Genomic DNA, 21977 nt, shown 5'->3' on the forward strand with positions numbered 1-21977 from the left:
CTGTTGCTCATTCTTTTATGGTATCTATTAAGTGCTTACTATGTGCCAGGCACTGTGTAAAGTTCTGGAGTAGGTACAAGCTAATCAGGTTGGACACAGGCCCTGTCCCACGTGGGGCTCACACAGTCCCCATTAATCTCCATTTTACAGATAAGGTAACTGAGGCACAGAGAAATGAAGTGACTTGCCCAAAGTCACACAGCAGACAAGTGGCAGAGGCAGGATTAGAACCCAGGTCTTCCAGGTCCATCTGTGCTCTTCCCACTAGGCTACACTGCTTCACACTGCTCATTCTATTCACAGGTCCCACCCTGCATAGCTGTGTTACTATGAGCATAGCTTCGATGCTAGGATACTGACTACACTCCAGAATTTCATTGTCCATGATCCTATTCATGTATAACTTGAGCCAATTGCTAAGACACCTTTCCAAAAACAAGGCATTCACTTGTCCTGGGTGCTTTAGCTATTTAACTATCGGAGATATGGGGTGAACCAGGTGAACTCTTGAGCTTCCTCCCAGTTCTAGGTACTGTGAGTCTCCTTTCTGTTTGTCTGGAGTTCTTATCACTGGATAGCATTCAAATATTCCACAAAATAGTGGCAATCTTCAAAACTGAGGATCTGGGGAACACATTTTGGGGAGAGGGAAAAGGGGAGCAGAGATAAGAGGGTGTCTCCAAAAGGATGGAATTTGTCTAGTTTGAAGTAAGCAATTGAAATTTACTGCTTTTGAACAATGAACTACCAAAGCCAGTAGTAGCAAGTCGCAATGAAAAACTTCCTGAATATATATTCAGATTAAATTTAGAGTGCATTTATAAACTACTGGATTAGAGCAAAAATTATATTGGTTGGTTCTTAGAAAAGTCACGCATTGTGCATTGGAGTTTCTGACCCATCAATATCCAGTGCTGGGAGAGGCAGCCATGGTGAATTTCTGGGAATACGGGCAGTGGACCAGAGAAGCCAGCCTCCTTCCACAAGTTTCACTGGGCTGTTAATGCTACCACTGCATTTGCCCCTCCCCTACAGCAGCTACCCCTGCCCCATAGCAGCCTACCCTCCAATCCTCTACTTCATCATGTTTGAAATCAAGAAAAATTTTGAAGGAGTTTTCCTAATATTTTCAATAATTTAAGATTCTATAGATATTTATTGCCCCAACGAAAATGAGTGAGACATAATGATTCCAGTATCACCGATGCAGCTTTACTTGAACAAATCTGGTCAAAGCAGAGAATGTAATAAAATATTCCTTTTTCCATTAAATCCACTCATTTTTCTGAGCACGGATTTATGCTTCTCTTGGGGACACTCCAAACTATTTGCAGACCAAATGACTGGAGCTCCGACAGCTGTAATTCCAGAAGCACTCTCTTTGCTGTCAATAAAATCATTTCTGTTGTTTTATTTTTTCACTAAACTGGATACTTTCATTATAGCCTATGACTGATCCCTCTGTTTGGAACTTAGCCCAAACGCTGAGGGATTGCTGGGGTGAACACCCAAGTGCGTATATGCTGCTTTGTCCTTCATTCTTCCAAGGCTTTTCTGAAAGGAATACTTTCATTTTCGGTAGGAAAATCCCAGGTGAATGAAACCTCAAAAGAAAATCTTAGAGGAGACTACTCACTCATCAAACCCAAGAGTGAACCTCAAAAGGTTTCTTCTGTTGGGGGAAACATGAAGCTGGAAAAACCACTGAGATATCTCTGTCCAAAAACAGTCAAACATTTAGCAAGAGCTGCTGAATGTATGGATTAATGTCATTTTATAGTCTTAATGACAGATGGACTATCAAGCTCTCGTAGGCAATATTTCTAAATGACAAGAATGGAGTTGATAGCAGATGATGTGAGCATTGCCCATAGAGCCTTTAGGACCCCAGATTTACCACTGTGTTGCAATGGCTCACAGGCAATGTACATTCTCCTTCCATTCAAGAGAAAGGCTACGCATGAACCCATTCCTCAATTTAGTGGTGAAACCGGAGAGAGACAGTATCACTCAATCAATCGTATTTATTGAGCACTTACTGTGTGCAGAGCACTGTATTATAACAAGGGAGTACAGCTGAAAAAAAGTAAGACCTTATTAACCGTAAGAATGATTAAACAGGAACCCCAGGGAGGAATGCAGTCCCTAGAGATCTTAAAAATAAGACTGACCACCATCTGGGCTGGGGAGCATTGGCAATCCTGGGTATGTAACAATATAATAATAATGATTATGGTACTTGTTAAGCACTTACTATGTGCCGAATACTGTTCCAAGCACTGAGGCAGAAACAAGTTAATTGGATTGGATACAGACCCTGCCCCACACGGGGCTCACACTCATCTCCATTTTACAGATGGAGGAAACTGAGGCCCAGAGAAGTGAAGTTATTTGTCCAAAGTCACAGAGCAGATACATGGTGGAGAGGAATTAGAACCCAGGTCCTTCTGTCTGCCCTGTGGCAACATAAAAGGACATTCTGGCCAGCATGCCAGCTTTAATCCATTGCTCAAGCTCTGTCCCATGCCAGGTTCTGGGCCACTCTGCTGCTCCTTTCAGTCTCTCTCCTCTCTCTCTCTCTCTCTCTCTCTCTCTCTCTCTCTTTCTCTCTGCTACCCCTCTGTCTTCCTGCCATTTGCATCTTGGACTTTTCCACCCCACATCACTTTGCCTAGTACCCAGGACAGGAACTCTAGAACAGTGGAGGTAGCATAGGGAGCCCAGAAGCAGTGGTAGTTATTTGTTTTTTTTAATGGCATTTGTTAAGCAGGTACTACATGTAAGGCACTGTACCACGTGTTGGGGTAAATTCAAGCTAATCAGGTTGGACACAGCCCATGCCCCACATGAGGCTCACAGCCTTAATCCCCATTTTACAGATGAAGTAACTGAGGCACAAAAAAGTTAAGTGACTTTCCCAAATGGCAGAACAGACAAGTCATTTCCTTCTGATTTCCAGGTTCATGCTCTAGGCATTAGGCCTTGCTGCTTCCACTCAGAGCTTGAAAACACCGTGATCACACTCACGACACTCCTTTCTTTCCTCCCTCAGCATCTCTCTCTGGCCACTTTAACTGATGGGAACCTGGACAACTGCCCAAGGCTTTCCACCCTCACAGGGACCCCCTACAGTCACCAGAGAGGCCTAAGATCTTCAAAGGAACAGATCTTCCTCATCCTCTATACTCTGGGTCCTTCCCTCTCCTGTGACTGCCAGCTTTGAATGTGGTACTAAGTAGTAGTGGTAGTATTTATTGATTGTTCACTGTGTGCAGAGCAATGTACTAAGCACAGGGAGAGAATACTCAGGTGGAAATTAGAAATGATACCTGCCCCTTAGGGGGCTCACAACTGAAGAAGACCCAGAGGTGACCAGAAACTTGACTACAAGAGGTGTCACTACAAGAGAAAATCAGCTAGTTATGATCCATTCTAAACGCAGACATGTCTATCCCAACCAATATTCAGCTACTCACCGTAGCTACAGGAGACCTGTAAATCAGCTATTATTCGGAGGATATTGTTCATCTGATTGGACCTTTGTTCATTCTCCATGATGCTTCCTGAAGCAGGATACGCTGAATCAATGTAGATTAAGTCCAGAAGGTAAATTCCTGAAATTAAAGCAGGTATTCATTATTGAAATAATGGGCTAACTCCCAATAACAGAAATGGAATATTTTATTACATTCAGAAAGAGTAGTATACTATCTTTGCCTTATTACTTTAGAAGGGATTCAGAATGAGGTTAATGGAAAAGCAGAGTTCGGAACAACTCCAATATGAAATTCTCATCTTGCACAGAGCATTTTTCACTCAGATGTTATCTGCAATATAATTCTGGCAGAACTTTTGGATTTCCAGTTCATAAAAACACCGATGAAAGTATTTCAGCCTGCAATCCAACTGAAAAATCTTAGGCAATCACACTGGAAAACACAATCAACTTTCCTTTTCATATACAATTACATATAGTTCCTTTTTCAATGATTTCATGTATATAATTTAGTATCTGTAGTTGAGTCTGCATATTATACTTATAATTAAATATAAATCATTGATTCTTCTCCATATTTTTTGATTAGTGTTAATGTTTCATTATACTGTGGAAAACTAATTATTGAAATGCTTATTTGGATTACCACTTTTCTAGAAACTGCTATTTATTATGCACTTACTATATGATGAGCACTAGGGAAGGGAGGATTATTAGATTAGACCCAGTTCCTGACCCACACAGGGTTCATGATTACAGAGGAAGGAAAAACACACATTTTAACCTCTTGGTGCCTTGGTTCCCTTCTCTATAAAATGAGGATAAATGACTTGCCCAAGGTCACACAACACACCAGAGGCAGAGTGTGATTAAGACCCGCGTCACCAGACTCCCGATTCCCCACTTTTTCCACTAAGTTGATGAAAAAATGATGTTCAGATAACTGAAAAATATTCACAATAGCCAAAGGTCATCTGTTGTTTCTGTTATTTGAACATACCCTCATGTGAAGCAGTGTGGCCTAGTGGAAATAGTCTGGGTTTGGGAGTCAGAGGATCTGGGTTCTACAGCCAACTCTACTACTTGTCTGCTGTGTGACCTTGGGTAAGTCACTTAATGTTTCTGTGCCTCAGTATCCTTACCTGCAAAATGGGAACCAATACCTGTTCTCTCTCCCCATCAGACTGTGAGCCCAGTTTGGGACAGGGATTGTGTCCAACGTAACCCACACTTAGTACAATGCACAGCACATAGTAAGCAATTAAGTGTCATAATAATTTCTCTAAACTGTAAACTCCTTATGGGCAGAGAACATGTCTACCTCCTCCGTTGTAATGTACTCCCCCAAGCACTTAGCACAGTGCTCTCCATACAGTAAGCACTCAATAAATAGCATTGATTAATTATTGGAACTATTTTTGTGTCCCACATTGTTCAGATAATCGGCTTCCTACTCTAGTTACACTGCTGAATTGGTCAGGAAACTTGATTCAGATGAAGGTTAATGAAGGAATCAAATATATGACAAAAAACAACCTTTCATATGTCCCCTTTACTATGGCAAGTGGTTCCAACCTGCAAAGGTAAAATCCCTACATTTCCCAACCTAGAAATCTTCTGGATTAAACCCTAAAGGAAAGCCTATCTTTAAGTGAGATAAATCATGCAGTGTGTGTTGGGGTCGGTGACATAAAACTCTTCAACGTGTATTGTAGACCACTGTGCTACCCTCTAGTGAAGTGCTACGTTGGGTTGGATGGGCACCTCCCAGTCTGGCATGCATACTAGTCAGGCTCTCAGATTCATGGCAGGGGCCACTCATGGACAGGAGGTCTTGGACAATTAGGGACAGTGTGGAGCTACTCTGGAAGGCACGGTTTACTCCTCTCCCTCAAGATGAAGCCAACCAGTCATGGTCTTCTTAGCAGCCATGACTCAATCAGCTCTTCCTCTCCTACCTTACCTCGCTGAACTCCGGCTATGACCCAGCCTGCACATATCGCTCCTCTAATACATAACTGCTCACTGTGCCTCTGTATTGTCTGTTGCGCCAATGACCCCTTGCTCACATCCTCTCTGGCCCGAAACTCACTTCCTCATTCTATCTGACTGTTAGCCCCACATGGGACAATCTGATTATCTTGTATCTACCCCAGTGCTTAGAACAGTGCTTGGAACATAGTAGCACTTAACCAATACAATTATTATTATTAATAAATAACCACTGGTTGATTGATCAGTTGACCACTTGGGTGAAGCAGGCAATTTTACAGACCTTTATAGACCTTTTACAGATCTTGCCTTGCTCTTTCCCCACTTGGGATCAGTGGTGTGATCCTAAACAGCTGCTCAGAGACTTAGGGTGCTACCAAACTGTACTGTGGACTCTTCAGCAACTAAGCGATCAATCAATTCCTCAATCAAGCAAATTTATTGAGAGCTTACTAAGTGCTTGAGAGAGTACAATATAACAGAGTTAGTGGCAATGTTTCCTGCCTACAAGAAGCTCCAGGGACTCCCTACATGTAGAGGGTTTTTGCTTTGATTTTCTTCACTCTCAACAAGACCCGCACTTGTTTTTCCAGGAGTGGTGATGGGCGGTACTGAGCAATCCACACTCTCATCCAGTCTCTCTGTGGCTAGCAAGCCATATAAGGTGACATCTGTCCAAGGCTACAGGTGTAATGCAAGGCCTCATCTGCTTTTTTTACAGATGGGTGTCAATCAATCAATCAATCAATCGTATTTATTGAGCGCTTACTGTGTGCAGAGCACAGTACCAAGCGCTTGGGAAGTACAAGTTGGCAACATATAGAGACAGTCCCTACCCAACAGTGGGCTCACAGTCTAAAAGGGGGAGACAGAGAACAAAACCAAACATACTAACAAAATAAAATAAATAGAATAGATATGCACAAATAAAATAAATAAATAAATAAATAGAGTAATAAATATGTACAAACATATATACAGGTGCTGTGGGGAAGGGAAGGAGGTAAGATGGGGAGGATGGAGAGGGGGACGAGGGGGAGAGAGAGAGGGAGGAGAGAGGGTGTCATGGTGACTCGCCATAAAAAATGTTAGCAGTCTTTGCAATTTACATAGTACAAGGTTCCTTACGAAATTGATGGGGGAGTGTCACACAATAGACTGTGACTGTTGGACTGAGAATACTGGAAATAATTAAGAAGGAAAGGGAAATGAAAAAAGAGGGCAAAACCTTGAAAAGCAGTGTGACCTATTGGTAACAGCACAGACCTTGGAGTCACAAGACCTGGGTTCTAATACTGGATCTGCTTCTGTGTTTGCCTACTTTGTGACCTTGGGCAAGTCACTTATCTTCTCTGCGCCTCAGTTTCCACACCTGTCAAATGGGAATTCAATTCCTGTTCTTCGTCTCTAGACTATGAGCCCCATTTGGTACAGGGACTGCGTCGACCTGATTAACTTGTACATATTCCAACGCTTGGTATGGAGCTTCCCACATAGTAAGCACTTAGCAAATCTTATGATTATTATTACCCGTGAAACACTAAAATGCAATTGAATTTGAAGAACCATGCTCTTCGGAGCACCTCCAGGGCTCACGCACAGAAACCTACCTCTGTTGGGAGCAAGGGGGTAAACGGATGGGACTTCTTTGTGGAAGGGACTTCCTTGTGGAGGCCATGCCCCATCCAAGTGGACATGGCCTGGGGGAAAATAGGATAAGTGGGACTGCAGATCTGATCACAGGTCAGGGTTAGAGAGATACATTTGAGAGTTATCTACACAGCGGTGGGAGATGAAGCCATGTGAGAGGAGCAGCATGGTGTAGTGGATAGAGCACGAGCCTGGGAATCAGAAGGTCGGGGGCTCTAATCCCAGCTCTGCCACTTGTCTGCAGTGTGACCTTGGACAAGTCACTTCACTTCCTCTGTGCCTCAGTTACCTCATCTGTAAAATGGGAATTGAGACTGTGAGCACCATGTGGGACAGGGACTGTGTCCAGCCCAATTTGCTTGTATCCACCCCAGCACTTACTACAGTGCCTGGAACATAGTAAGTGTTTAACAAATGCCATTATTATTATTATTACTATTATTATGAGATCCCCACAAGGGTGAGTGTAGAGCAAGAAGAGAAGGGGGCCCAGGAAAGAGCTTTGGGGGATGACACTCAGAGGACGAGAGGCAGAGGAGGAGCCAATGAAAGATCCAGCTTTTCATCCACATCACCTACGAGCCAGTCTCAACATTAAATAGTCCAAAAGGATCACAAACAACAAGGGCCTGGAAGTACGCCAGCCTACTAGCAGTGAAGTCATGCCCATCTCAGCATTCCTAGATTGGGCGGGACATGTGAACGAAAAGAGGTGGGAGTAGCTGCTGGATGGTAAACTGAAATGGGGAGACTACAAACATGGAGGACCTGGTGTGCGTATATTTACCTCATCTATGACAAGCCTTGAGTCCCTAATTACTTTTTTTAACGGTATTTGTTAAGCACTTACTACGTGTCAAGCACTGTTCTATATGCAGGAGTAGATATAAATTAATCAGGCTTGATACAGTCCTTGTCCCACATGGGGCTCACAGTTTAAGTAGGAAGGAGAGCAGGTATTGAATCCCCATTTTGCAGTTGAGGAAACTGAGGCACAGGGAAGTTAACTGACTTGCCCAAGGTCACATGGCACATACATGACAGAGCTGGGATTAGAACCCAGGTCCTCTGGTTCCAAGGCCTGTGCTTTATCCACTAGGCCATGCTGCTTCTCTTTAAGCCTTTAATTGATTATTAATAAAAATAACAATAGTTGTTATGGTATTTGTTAAGCTCTTACTCATGCCAAGCATTGTTCTAAGTGAGGTAATGCAAGGTAATTGTTCATGCAAGGTAATCAGGTTGTCCCATGGGGGGCTCACAGTCTTAATCCCCATTTTACAGATGAGGTAACTGAGGCCCAGAGAAGTTAAACGGCTTGCCCAAGGTCACAGTAGACAAGTGGTGGAACCGGCATTAGAACCCACATCCTTTGACTCCCAAGCCCGTGCTCTTTCCACTAAGCCACGCTGCTTCTCTACATTAAAGCCTATCTTTGACCAGCAACCTTCTGTGACTTGTTAGAATATGCTTCCATTCAATTTCAAGAGTCACTACCTTCTGAGAAGTTGAAAAAGTTCTCGCACTGGTTGATGAGGCCTCCAATTTGACTGGAAGCAGAATGCAGTGGAAGGAACACGAAACTGGGAGGACCTGGGGTCTAATCCTGGCTCTGCCACCGGTTAGTTCTGTGACCTTGAGCACATCACTTGCCTCAGTTTCCTCACCTGCAAAATGGGGACTGAATGCCTATTCTCCCTCCTACTTAACCTGTGAGCCCAATAAGGGACAGGGACCATGTCCAACCTGATTATCTTTCATTTTATCCTAGTGCTTCGTACAATGCTTACTTGGCCCAAAGTAAGCACTTAACAAATACCACACCTACTATTATTATTAGCTATAGATTCACAGACTCCCCAATAAGGCATACTTCAAATACCTCATCTACTATTATTATTAACTATAGATTAATAGACTCCCAAATAAGGCATACTTCTTAGAATAAGTGCCCTTCATTTTGCTTCACCTGCTACTGAAAGTGACTTTGAAGTGACTACAAGTGCTGCCTCTAGAAAAATCCCAATTCCTTAAGGCCCACATCAGGGGAAAGCACTGAATACAGAAAAAGGTAAAACTTCCTTGATCAATGTTTCAGAAACCATTAACTGCCATTCTAATCGCCGACAGGGCCACAAGGCAGGTTGTGGAATTTGGTGGAATCTGTGTTCAAGCTGTGCCAAGAACGCGAGTCCCTAATTAATATTTTTAATGGTATTTGTTAAGCACTTACTACGTGTCAAGCACTATCCTATGTGCAGGATGACCTGGCTGAACCAGCAGGATGAAGCTGGACACTGTATGTCACTGCTCTCTGTGGGATACAAAGAAGAGAATCATGCATGCAGTTTCAAAGTGGACACCTGTGGTTGAGCCCTAAGCAACGAGAGATGTGGTAGACAGGCAGACCACACATTACTGGCTCCACTCTTCTCTGCACTCTGGTTTGGGGAGTCTGGACCACACTGGATTCCTCTGGAACCCTTCCTTGTCCCTTATCCACCCCCTCACTGGGAGGTCCAGGATTGTCCAAACCAGGAAGGGACGGTGGTGCTGTACAGATTATACCAAGAGATAGTTAGCTTCTGTGTCCACCCCGATTTGCTTGTATCCAATCCCAGCATTTAGTTCAGTGCCTGCACATAAGTAAAGATTTAAATACAATAATTATTATTATTAGCCAGAGAGACTCCGCTGAGGCAATCTAGATTAGGACTGGGGAGCCGCTGGTGGGGGTGGCTGGCTGGGTGACTAAATTCAGTTGACAGGGACTCCTCTGTTTACCAGGAAGCATTACTGTCCCCATCTCAGACCAAGCCAGGTTTGACTCCTGATTATGTAAAAAGTGGACACTGCAAGGCTGCTCCTTAAATCCAGGGCGCCCACCCAGAGAACACCAAAGACTCAAGTTACGATTCTTTGGTCTGAAAATCCTCCTTTTCCCCTATTTTAACATGTGGAACTGGATAAAAGTTTTGAAAAAGTGAGGATGTGGGATTTTTTTCTTCATCAATAACTGGACTCAGGAACTTAGCTGACATGGTATTCACTAAACAAACCTGGGTGGAGTTATTGCTGAAAAACTTCCACTTTGGAATTCACTTGGGGATGCAATACTCAAGGTTCACTGAAGACTTGGATTCAGAGCTTTCTTGAATGTTAGGATCCTGGAAAACGGTGCTCATCAAAGCCCTTTCCATGAAGTTTCCTCCTTTCACCACATAATAGTTATCACGCTTTGGATTTCTCTTCTTGCAGAACATTCTTTTCCATCTTCAACGTTTTTCCACCCGGTTTTCCAGAGCTGCTCTGAGGGCATTTCCACACCCTTGCTATGTCAGAGAGTCCACTAACAGCAGCTCTTTCTGTGTATGTGAATCCTCAACATGGTTAGAATGCCTGAAATGCACTGCGGCTAAAGCCTCTAAGAACTGAAGCTTTGGACATTGGATAATCGACAACATTTTAACATTCCCCCAAGTGAAGCATAAAGTCTATGATTAGCGAGGCAGCGTCTGCTGAACTGTATACATTCAGAAACAGAAACCACGGTACTTAGTGCAAGATAGAGTTGTGGCTGGGTCATGCTGAGTCTGGGTTTTCTCCTCATGTGTAAGCCGAGAACCTGATTGTTGATGACTCAGCAAGAACACGCAGAGTGTTTTGTTTTGTTTTTTATGTTAGGTGGGTGCCATGAGAATTAGGCATGTATGGAATAATATGTCTGAAGTCAGGTCTGAGCATGGAGCACTTTCCTGAACTTCCCACAGAGGCTTGAATACTTGGCCAGCAGCTGGAGATGATTCAATTCTTCCCCTAGAGAGGGGAACTAAAGTTGACCCCTCCCCTCGTCCCTCACTTGCAGGGTGTGGTTGGGTTCCCTCATGGCTCCCGGGCTCGCCGGCTATTTTATTTCCAGCCTTACTTCTTTCCTGGCTGGATGGTGGGTGCCGCAGCATGCAATAAAATCCATCCATCAATCAATACTGAGCGCTTACTCTGTGCAGAGGACTGTATTAAGCACTTGGGAGGGACGATACAACAAAATTAGCCAACATTCTCCCTGCCCATAACGAGCTTACGGTCTAGAGGGACGAAGAAAGGAGACTCATGTGGGAGTGGGACTTAGATGCCCTCTACTGTCTCCCCCAACTCTGGACCCCAACTAGCCTAGAAGTGATGACAACAAAGTAGGGAGAGGGGACTGGTGATATTGGCCAACACCTATGCTACTCACTGCTTTGCCCCTGATTCTGCCCCAAGGCGAGGGTGATGATGCTGTGACTAAGTGCCACAGGAAGGGCGTGAGGCAAAGGAAAACATTCATTTGTCCCCAGCACTAAACTGGTTTCACAAAAACCATGTTTCCAAGAGCAGTCAACAGAATTCAGCATCCCCTGAATGCCTGTCTCAATATTGACATTTGTAGTGGGAGTCGGCTGAATTGGGCAGGGAGTGTCACCATTTACTATGGTATTGTACCTTCCCAAGCACTTAGTACACTGCTCTGCACACAGTAAGTGCTTAATAAATACTACTGAAAGAATGAATTAATGAATGAAAGAAAGTGTTTCACAGAACTGAGTTGTGTGCGGGCTGTAATTTCCCCATCTAGCTCATCTCATCCCACCCTAGTCCTGGCCCTTGCTTGATCAGCCTGAGGGGAGGGAAGAACTGTGGCACCCAGGTCTGTCCTGAGCCACACTAATTCACAAAGTGGCTTGAGCCTTTTTTGATATTACTACTCATGAGTGATATTTTGCTAAATGTGTGTCTACTGCAATGGTCAGGTAGGATTTAAACTTGCCAAAGCCTAACAGAACCACGACTCATTCATTTGCAAAAAGTCACTCATGATAGCCCCATTGCCATCCTAGTACAATGTCTCAACTCTGCTCCCCTCAGACCCCAAGTCCGAACTTGGCCTTAGTAGTCTGGCTTGAGCTGCTGGATCCACGGGTTAAACCCAGGCCAGGAAAGATTCTAATTGTCCCAGAGGATCAAAAGTGTATCCTCCCAGGTATTTTGGGCGTATCCTACCAGGTATTTTGTGCCCTTAAGCAGACCTGCATAGAATAAAGTCTGTTCAAGGCTGCTTTAATATAATAATGGAGAAAAAGTTAGCCCAACACTTTCAAGTCTGAGACGATCAGCTGTGCCATGAAGCCGTGATGGAAAAGCCCTGGCACAATGGTGAAGATATTGGAGAATTTTACAATGTAATCAAATATACTCAGAAACAGCTAGAGTCTAACTCAAGCACTTTATAGGATGGATGAATACAGATTAGAAGTCAGGTTGAATCCTTCACTTTTTCTGGAATCTGACAAAAAGCAAAGATGGGGCGGCAATGTGGCCTAATGGAATGAGCACAGGGATGAAAAGCAGCATGGCCTATGAGAAGCAGCATGGGCTAGTGGATAGCGCACAAACCTGAAAGTCAGAAGGACCTGGGTACTATTACTAGCTCCGTCATTTGTCTGCTGTGTGTCCTTAAGCAAGTCACTTTTAACGTCTCTGTGTCTCAGCTACCACATCTGTAAAATGGGGATTGACTGTGAGCCTCATGTGGGGCAGGGACTGTGTCCAACGCGATTAGCCTGTATCTACCCCAGTGCTTAGTATAGTGCCTGGCACACAGTAAGTGCTTAACAAATACAATTTTAAAAAATGGAAGTTAGGAAGTTAATCCAAGCTCTGCCTCCTGCCTGCTAAATGACCTTGGGCAAGTCACTTAACTTTTTTGTGCCTCAGTTTCCCCAACTATGAAATGGATATCGAACTTCCCCCTTGGTCTGGGAGCTCCCAGTAGACTGGGGACTGTAACTCATTGGATTATCTTGTTTCTACCCCAGCGCTTAGCGCATTATAGCACCTAATAAATACCATCATTAGTATTATCAATTTTAGGATACTTTATTATGATTTAAAGCTACACTTTAATTCGGAGAGGGCATGGATACCAATGTTCCTCAGAAGCAAATCAGATGACCTCCAGATACAGTCGCATAAGCAACAGTATCCTATGATAGTTTCCTGCAAGCTCTCACCTTTCTTTTTAAAGATGTTGACGAGGGTAGCATCTCAAATTCTGTGGCATTTACTGTTTCATATGCTGAGGGGGAAAGTCTGGACAGATCCCAGTGCTTAGAACAGTGCTTGGCACATAGTAAGGGCTTAACAAATACCATCATCAGCATATCTAGAAATACATTTGCTTCCGGCTGATAGCTCTTGGCAGTAATGCCTCCAAAGCATAAATCAAAGTGTGGAGCCCAAGTATAATTAGTTTGAATCCTATGTAAAGCTAGTCGACTCACTAACCCACCCCAAGAGAGGTAGGTACCTATTCTTTTTTGAAATATCTCCAGGGATGAGGAATCAAACAACTCCCTTTTGTGCAGCATGCCAGTGTTCAACCTCAGTGGTCCAAAGGTTCTTGCTTTATGCCTGACTAAAATCCCTCTTGCTTTGTCCATTTTATCTTGTCCTGGACTCAGTAGAGAACAACAACTGCTCATAGATTTGAATACAGCTATCCAGCCTCCCTTCTGCTGGTTACTTTCTAACTTAGAAGATCTGCTTTAACTAATCCTCAGAGGACCTACTTTCCATTCTTTGATTCATGATGATGGACCCTTACCAGGTTCTCTACACTTTTTTTGAAACAACAGTGACCAAAACTGGGTAGAGAACTCGAATAAGGGGGTCTAACCAAAACAGGAGGTGGGGTGTGGGTGACATTTCCTTGAACCCCCTCTTCTGCCTGATCTAACTGAAGGATTCATTTTGGTACCATTCCTGTTCATTGTACCTCCTTTTCAGTTTTCATTTTTCGGGCCTGGTCCACAGTTAATAGTACTACTTCTTCGAAGTCTTCTTGAGTGATCTGGCCTAAATACCATTTTCTGTAATTGTTAACATAAAGTTGGGCGGGTGGTATCAGTTAACTTCCCACCAGTTTCGAATACTGCCTGAGAGACAGTATCCCAGAGAATTACCTTCTTGCATTGGAACTTGTAGAAGGAATACCTTTCAACAGGGCTCATGGGCTGTAGTTATTATTAGTAGAGCAGGAATACTACTAGTTGTTAGTATAACAATAATAATTATTGTCATATTGGTTAAGCACTTACTATGTGACAAGCAATATCCTAAGCCACGGGGTACAGACAGGATAATTAAGTCCCACATGGGGCTCACATTCTAAGTAGGAGGGAGACTAGGTATTCATTCAACTGAATCCCCATTCTGCAGATGAGGGAACTGAAGCACAGAGAAGTTAAGTGACTTGCTCAAGGTCACAGAGTAGACAAGTGGCAGAGCCGGGATTAGAACCCAGGTCCTCTGACTTCCAGGCCTGTGGTCTTTCCACTAGGGCACAGTCGTTCCCTAGTGTTAAGGACCTTCTTGCTGGTATCTTCAGTCTCCTGGAGAAACACATCATTAATACAGCTACATGGTTTGGCTGCCCCTTTTCAATATCTTGTTTGCATACCTGAAAGGCTTTGGGTCATAAAGGGGATGGCTTGCCATCTCATGTAGCTACAGAGATTTATACACCTTGGAGGCCCTTTTGCTGCATAATGTTATGACCCAATGGGATGCCAGTGTTGATTTGGTGCAGCCAAAATGTCATTTTTTGTTTGGAAGATGAAAACAGTGTTGGTAATTATGAGCTGATGTTTGGCACCATCCCTGAGTAGAAATAGGCCAGGGCTCTTTTGCTTTCCATTCTTTTGTGGTCCAGTGACATTTTCTCACTGCCACGCTGTTACCAACCTGGGTGTTGAAATCCCTCATGACAATCAGTGTAACCCTGATGTATTTGAATCTTGTAGAATCTTCTCTCCATTTGTCAGAGCTGCACGTGCCAATGGAGCAAGGAGTTTCAGTTTCCAAGGTAAATTTAGGGTTATCAGTTGGTCACTTATGCCACTGAGCAAATTTGGGAGTCATGAGACCACTGAGAGCCTGACTGAAAATTGCTGCTCTAAAGAGAGGTGGTCTTGTCAGAAAAAGGTGCTTCCTCCACAAGCTGACCTTCATTAAGACACTGGATTTCCTCGGAGAAGCATGGTCAACTCTGTATCAATCACATTTTCTGTCACTTGGTCAGTTTTATTTATTGAGAGTCTATTGTGTACTAAGCACATGGGAGAGTACAATATAACAATATAACAGACAAATTCCCTGCCCACAACGAGCTTACATTCTAGAGTCTGTACTTTCTGGGTGACTGCTGTTCTCATCATCTCATAATGGCTTGCAGATCTATGACGTGATGGTTATTTTCTCAGAATCAGGTCATTTGTCATTTGGCTTATGAACTGTGAGAACAAGCTCTCATAGTCTTCTGGGAAGCTTTGTTTGGTTTGGGTGAGGCAGATGAGTTGAAGCACATGCCCACCCACTTCCCCATTTAGGATGAACTGCACATTCCTAAACAGCACTGCTCAGATGAGCAGCACATGTCCACACGTCAGCAATCGAGGAACCAGTATCCCGGACCCCTGCCGTGGGCAGGCTTTTGGTTTAGAAGTTCACTCTGTTCACTGACTACACACTTGGGGCATGTACACAGGGCAGCATTATATTTCTGAATTTCTGCAGCATCAGTGCAGATCTTTGAAACCATTAGAGACTGCACGCAAATCCTCTAGGCCACAGACTCTGACAGAGATGCTTGAGAGAACACACTGGCCTATCAGCCACTGGGAGCTGGGTAACCACAAGTCTCATCTCATCAACAGCAGGAGGTTTAATCTGTGCAATGCTTGAACCAGACAGCAGGCCAGAGTGTTTAGTGAACACTTGCTTTTTGTTTTGTTGCATTTCTTCCAAATGCGAACCAAGGGGAATTGAACGTTAAATCACTTAAAGGCCCAGAGCCAGACGTGGATTTCTGAGAAAAATGTTCAGTGGTGGCTAGGCTTCTAGTTTCACTAAAATAGGAAAAAAAACCTAAAGTTACCAAATCACTTTTATTCCAACATATATGAAGATTACCTTATCCTCATCACTAAAGCCTGAAATTTCTGTATATCTTCAACTCCTATTACTATGTCCTGTTTTGCCTTCCTTCATGACATTTCCAGAATCTTCCCCTTTCTCTCCACCCAAACTGCCACCTGCCAAGGAATGGTATTTATTGAGTGCTTACTATGTGCAGAGCACTGTTCTAAGTGCTTGGAAGAGTCCCATATAACAGAATTAGGAGACACATTCCAGGCCAACAAGCTTACAGTCCAGTCACTTGTCAGATCCCCACTTGATTGCATCAGCCTTCTCACTGACTTCCCTGACTCCGCATTCTCCCCTTTCCAGTCCATACTTCACTCTGCAGTCTGAATCACTCTTTAAAACATTGTTTTGAGCCTGACTCCCCACTCTTCAAAAACCTCCAATGGTTAAAAACTCCTCTCTACATCAAACAGAAACCCTATACACAGGCTTTGAGGCACTCAATCAGTTTTCTCCCCACTATTTATCCTCACTCTTCTCTCACTACACTTCAGTTTACACACTTCATTCCTCTCAAGCCAACCTACTCCCTGCACCTCTTTCTCACCTCTCACACAGTCAAATCTTTGGCTCGCACCCTCTCTTCTGCCTGGTAATCCCTCCCCCTTCACATCTGACAGACTTCTGCTCTCTCAACTTTCACGGCCCTTCAGAAATCACATTTCCTTCAGGAGGGCTTTTCTGATTAATCACTCAACTCCCTGACCTTCATCACTCCAAACTACCACTTTGGCACATCTGTGTCACCTCAGAACTTGGTTATTTACAACTCCTTCCCCACCTAACAGCATTAACAAATCTTTATACTCTATTGCATTATATCTTTTATATATATATATATATATAATAGATATTATATAATATATTATATATAAGATATTATATATAACAGATATTATAGCTATTATAGATATATTAAAGATATATCTATTATATCTTTATACTCTATCCCCTACCTGTAATTTATTTTTAATATCTATCTCCCCAACTAGATTGTAAATACATTGAGGGTAAGGATCATCCCAAATGATTCTATCGTACTCTCCCAAGCCCTTAGAAAAGCCCGCTGTGCAGAGAAAGCCCTCAATAGATCCTATTGATTGATTGTTTCCATGTCATTTATTAAATCTAAAATAGAAATTACATTCACTGGTCTTCATCCATACAACTTACATTTCAACACAATGGCAAATTCAAATGGAATACACCCCAATAAACCATGCATCACAAAACGCAGGAATGTCAGTACCATATTTAGGACTAATTTAATGATCCCATTGATATTATTGCTACTATGTATTGAACTGACCATCACCTCACATACTGGTTTTCTCATAAGTTTGGAACATCACAAAGTGGCATCCAATAAACCCAGATAACTGAATACTAAACTCCTGCAGAACAAAGGCCCTTGCAAGAAGCTTCATTTTTTTTATTCCAGCCCAACTAGAGCAAGAAACCCCAACCGCCTCTACCAATGGGACCAATAATTGGGCAGCTCTCTGGTAAGAAGACTGATGGCCCACTTCAGGTAAATGAGTTATGTGTTTGGGTGTTCGGTTCTGCCTCCCAGAAGACCTGAGACTTGAGCAAGGAGAAGAGAACTCCTCAGTTGCGGTGATATTTGCAAGGGAGCAGGAAGGAGAATGACAGGAGGAGCTGAGCAGCTTTCTTCTCCTTTTCCTCCTCCTCTTCTTCAGGTATGGCTGGTACCATCAGTGTGGCTGCTCCCACACCATGGCTATACTGTCCTATCTAGGCCACTGAGGGTTGGAAATATTCATTCAGCAGCACCACAAATTCTCAGGATGTCCCATAAGAGTAAGGTCTTGTGGGGCCAGTGGGGGCCATGAAAGCCATGTTGCCACTGGTGCCGCTGCCTGCTCAGGGAGTGGCACTGCTGGTTGCTGTCACTGGAATAATAATGAATAATACAATTACTCTCCCCACCCGGCTTCTAAGCCTTATTAAAGGCACATCTCCTCCAAAAGATCACATCCAAAAGATCTCCCCTGACTAAGCCCTCCTCTCCTCTTCTCCCATTCCCTTCCACATCATCCTTTCTCTCTTTTTCCATCTCCCTCCCAGTCCCACAGTCCACAGGTACTTATTTGTAATTTATTTAAAATTCATTCATTCAATCGTATTTATGAGCGCTTACTGTGTGCAGAGCACTGTACTAATTGCTTGGAAAGTACAATTCGGCAACATAGAGACAATCCTTACCCAACAACAGGCTCACAGTCTAGAAAGGGGGAGGCAGACATTATTTGTCTGTCTCCCCCTCTAGACAGTAAGCTCACTGTGGGCAGGGATTGTGTCTGTTTATTGTTCTATTGAACGCTCTCAAGTGCTTAATACAGTGCTCTGCACACAGTAAGTGCTCAATATGTTTGACTAATAATTGTGATATTTGTGCCAAACACTGGGGTGGATATAAGCAAATTGGGTTGGACACAGTCCCTGTCCCACAGGAGCTCACAGTCTTAATCCCCATTTTATAGATGAGGTAACTGAGGCACAGAGAAGTGAAGTGACTTGCCCAAGGTCCTACAGAAGACAAGTGGTGGAGCCAGGATTAGAACCCAGTTCCTTCTGACTTCCAGGCCTGTTATCTATCCACTAGGCCACACTGCTTTTCCAGCTCTCCCACTCCGGTGGAACTGGTCCTTCTGGGAGCATTTTTCAGGGTTTTTTCTTGGGAAGGGTCATTTCGTCTGCAGATGGGCAGTGGTAGAGAAAGAGAAAGAGGAAGATGAAAGAGAGGAAGAGGAGGGGGAGAAGAGGGAGGAAGGGGAAGAAAAGGGACAAGAGGAGGAAAAGGGAGAAAAGAAGGAAGAGGGGACATAAGAGGAATGAAGGTGAGAGGAGGGAGAGGAGGAGTAGGAGAAAGGAGAACAGGGGGTAGTGGCTGATGATGGCATGGTACAGTGGAAAGAGCATGGGCCTGGGAATCAGAAACTCATGGGTTCTAATCCCAGGTCCACCATTTGTCTGCTGTGTGACATTGGACAAGTCACTCCACTTCTCTGAGCCTCATTTTTCCCTCATCGGTAAAATGGGGATTAAGACTGTAAGGCCCTCGTGGGACAGGGGCTGTCCAACCCAATTTGCTTGTATCTACCCCAGTGCTTAGTACAGTGCCTGGCACATAGTAAGCGATTAACAAATACCATAATCATTATTATTATTATTATTATTGTTATTATTCAGTGCTTAGAACAGTGCTTTGCACATAGTAAGCGCTTAATAAATGCGATTATTATTATTATTATTATTATTATTATTATTATGGCAGCTGCTTGAAGCATGAAAGGCGAATGGCAGAAGGCAGTTTGATTAATCTCTCCTTCTATCGTCTCTCATCTTTTCTTCTTCCTTCATCTCTCTTCCATACATTTTCCTGGTGGTACCCTTCATACCTTTGAAGCACTGGCTAACCACCCCACCTTCAGCCCCAAAGCACTCATGTTCATATCCATAATTTATTTTAATGTCTGCCTCCCTCTCGAAATTTTTAAGCTCCTAGTGAGCTGGAAATGTGTCTACCCACTCTGTCGTACTCTATTCTCCCAAGAGCTTAGTACAGTGTTCTACAAACAGTAAGCGCTTAACAAGCACCATTAAACATGTTCAACTCCTGCAGCTGAACTTCTAGCTGCCTGAATTTATATCATGATTCTATATCAATTACTGAGGCAGAATAATCTGGTTTTCTTTTAGCAAGTCAAGATGCACAATTTTCTTTTTTAGACTATTCCAAGTCTACCATTTGGCCTAGGTTCAATTTCAAATCCATCATTCCCCCTACATTTCGAAGGAACTGTCTGTGAGCATGCACAGCAAAGATGCTTTGGTGAGTTTGGGGTGTTAACCATCTTTGGTCCCATATGCTCTAATAGACCTCAATATTTATATCCTTCAAAATATGGGAAAGCCAACCTCCATGAAATTATCTGAGGTGATTCTTAGCCATATTTTTATCTGAAACTATAACATCACATTTATCCTGTCCTTTTACGCTTTAAGAACACTGTGTACGTTATAGGCAACATCACAACAAAGCTGAGAGTGAAAGAGGTAGTGAAAGGATGAGGGCAAATTGTGGTATAAAAAAGCGATTAATAGAAACTTGTGTCTTGCTTTTTTTCTCTAAGGTACAATGCAAAGGCCTAGTAAAAACAAATGGTTATTTTGAGGGTAGAGCGGTTAAGGTCCTTTGTTCAAAAGAACTAGATCTAGACATCTAAGGAAGAGCTTACAAACCTCTGTATTTGTGAAAAGAATCTTGGGTTGAGTTTAACTGGAGAAGGTTATTACACCCCTGAGTGGGATTCTTTTCCAATAGGTTTGGGTGAGAAATTCACACAACTCCATCTCCATCTGCATTCAATCACCCTGAAATACAGTAGGGTGAGAACAGAGAACAACCCAAACTCCCAAGCTGTCAAAACCACTCTTTTTGTATGTTGCTCAAACATGCAGTAGATATAACTTGGAGCCGATAAATGCTGATGAAGTGGTAAGAGTACAAACAACAACTAAAAATTTGCATCCAATCATATATCAAAGGAACATCATCTAATTTTAAGAGGAATGAATTTAGTTTGGTAAAAATTGATCATGGAAACAATCTGGGGTCAGACAGCCAAATATTCCAAGCCCTTATGGGATACTTAAGAAGTTTATTCATTCTCTTCAGCAGGAATTCAGTGGTCCACACAAGTTCTTAAACTGATGTTTGCTTTGGATCAAGGTTATGTCAGAATAAAGAGAAATTATGACTAGGAGAAAAAATGTTTTCTGCTCATTTGTTGACAGTGTTTGAAAATGTAATCAGTCCCACTCCAGGATAAAGTGTCACTGGTACAAGCGTTTGGGTAAAGAGGTAGTTAAAAGGAACAGAAACAATTCTACTTATGCCAGTAGGGCTCCAGCTAAATGGCTGAATGAATTTCAGGGAATAGACGAAGAATTCATTGATTTTGGCTTTTATTTTTTTTTCTCTTCAATTTTCCTCTTTACCCCTCTGTAACTTTTGATTGCTCCCCTTCTATAATACATTTCCTGGCATCCCTCATAGACACAATCATCTTCAGAGTTCCACCTTTCAGAAAAATATCCCTCAGACCTCCTACAAGGCCACAGTGCCCTTTGGCTACCCCAAAGATAAAAATAAAATCCCCCGGGCATTTCCACCAGACAAAAATCCAGGGTGGATGGAACACATGCAAAGTACAAAGCCTGAAGTAGAGGATGCTCTAAGACTACAGTTTGTTTGTTAAGGAGGGTTCAAAGCACTAGTTACATGGATTTATAAACACGCATCATGAGTCAATTAGAGAGGTTGAATTAGAAACACCTACATAAACAGCAATCCCTATTGCTGTTTATCCACAAGGAAGGTCTGTTTGCCTACAAAAGACCGTCTAACTGCATTTTCATATACCAGCTGATGGATTTCCTGTGGCAAGTCAATCAAGTACAAAAATCACATTGGCCCCTGAGTAAATTCTGACAAGAATGTTCTCCCATTTCTGAAGAACCTTTCTCTGATTAACTCAAAGCAATTAACAGGACTAAGCCCACTAATTCTCATAAACTTCTCCAGAAGGCTAATGAAGGGAGCCGACATTACTACCCCCGTTTACTGACACTGGTCTGCGACATGTCTTTATAAAATAACAGCAGCATTTCTTAAAGCTCTCCAGAGTGAGATGAACTGAATTACACCCAATAGACTGAGGTACTATGCACAGCAAAAAAAAAAAATGCATCTCAACATGCAAGCCTTTGCTATTTAATTAAAAACTAA

At 43.0% G+C, this 21977-nt stretch overlaps 1 protein-coding gene across 4 annotated transcripts in view; it reads right to left on the bottom strand.

Moving 5' to 3' along the window:
- The window catches only part of RALGPS1 (Ral GEF with PH domain and SH3 binding motif 1), a 479351-nt gene that overhangs the window by 126731 nt on the left and 330643 nt on the right, over nt 1–21977 (bottom strand). For all 4 annotated transcript variants that reach the window (XM_038744645.1, XM_038744644.1, XM_038744643.1 and 1 more), the window contains exon 10: nt 3477–3614. In XM_038744645.1, coding sequence (XP_038600573.1) covers nt 3477–3614 — 138 coding nt within the window. The remainder of the gene's footprint in view (nt 1–3476; nt 3615–21977) is intronic.

This window comes from Tachyglossus aculeatus, chromosome 4, assembly GCF_015852505.1.
Source record: "Tachyglossus aculeatus isolate mTacAcu1 chromosome 4, mTacAcu1.pri, whole genome shotgun sequence".
NCBI classification, from domain to species: Eukaryota; Metazoa; Chordata; class Mammalia; order Monotremata; family Tachyglossidae; genus Tachyglossus; species Tachyglossus aculeatus.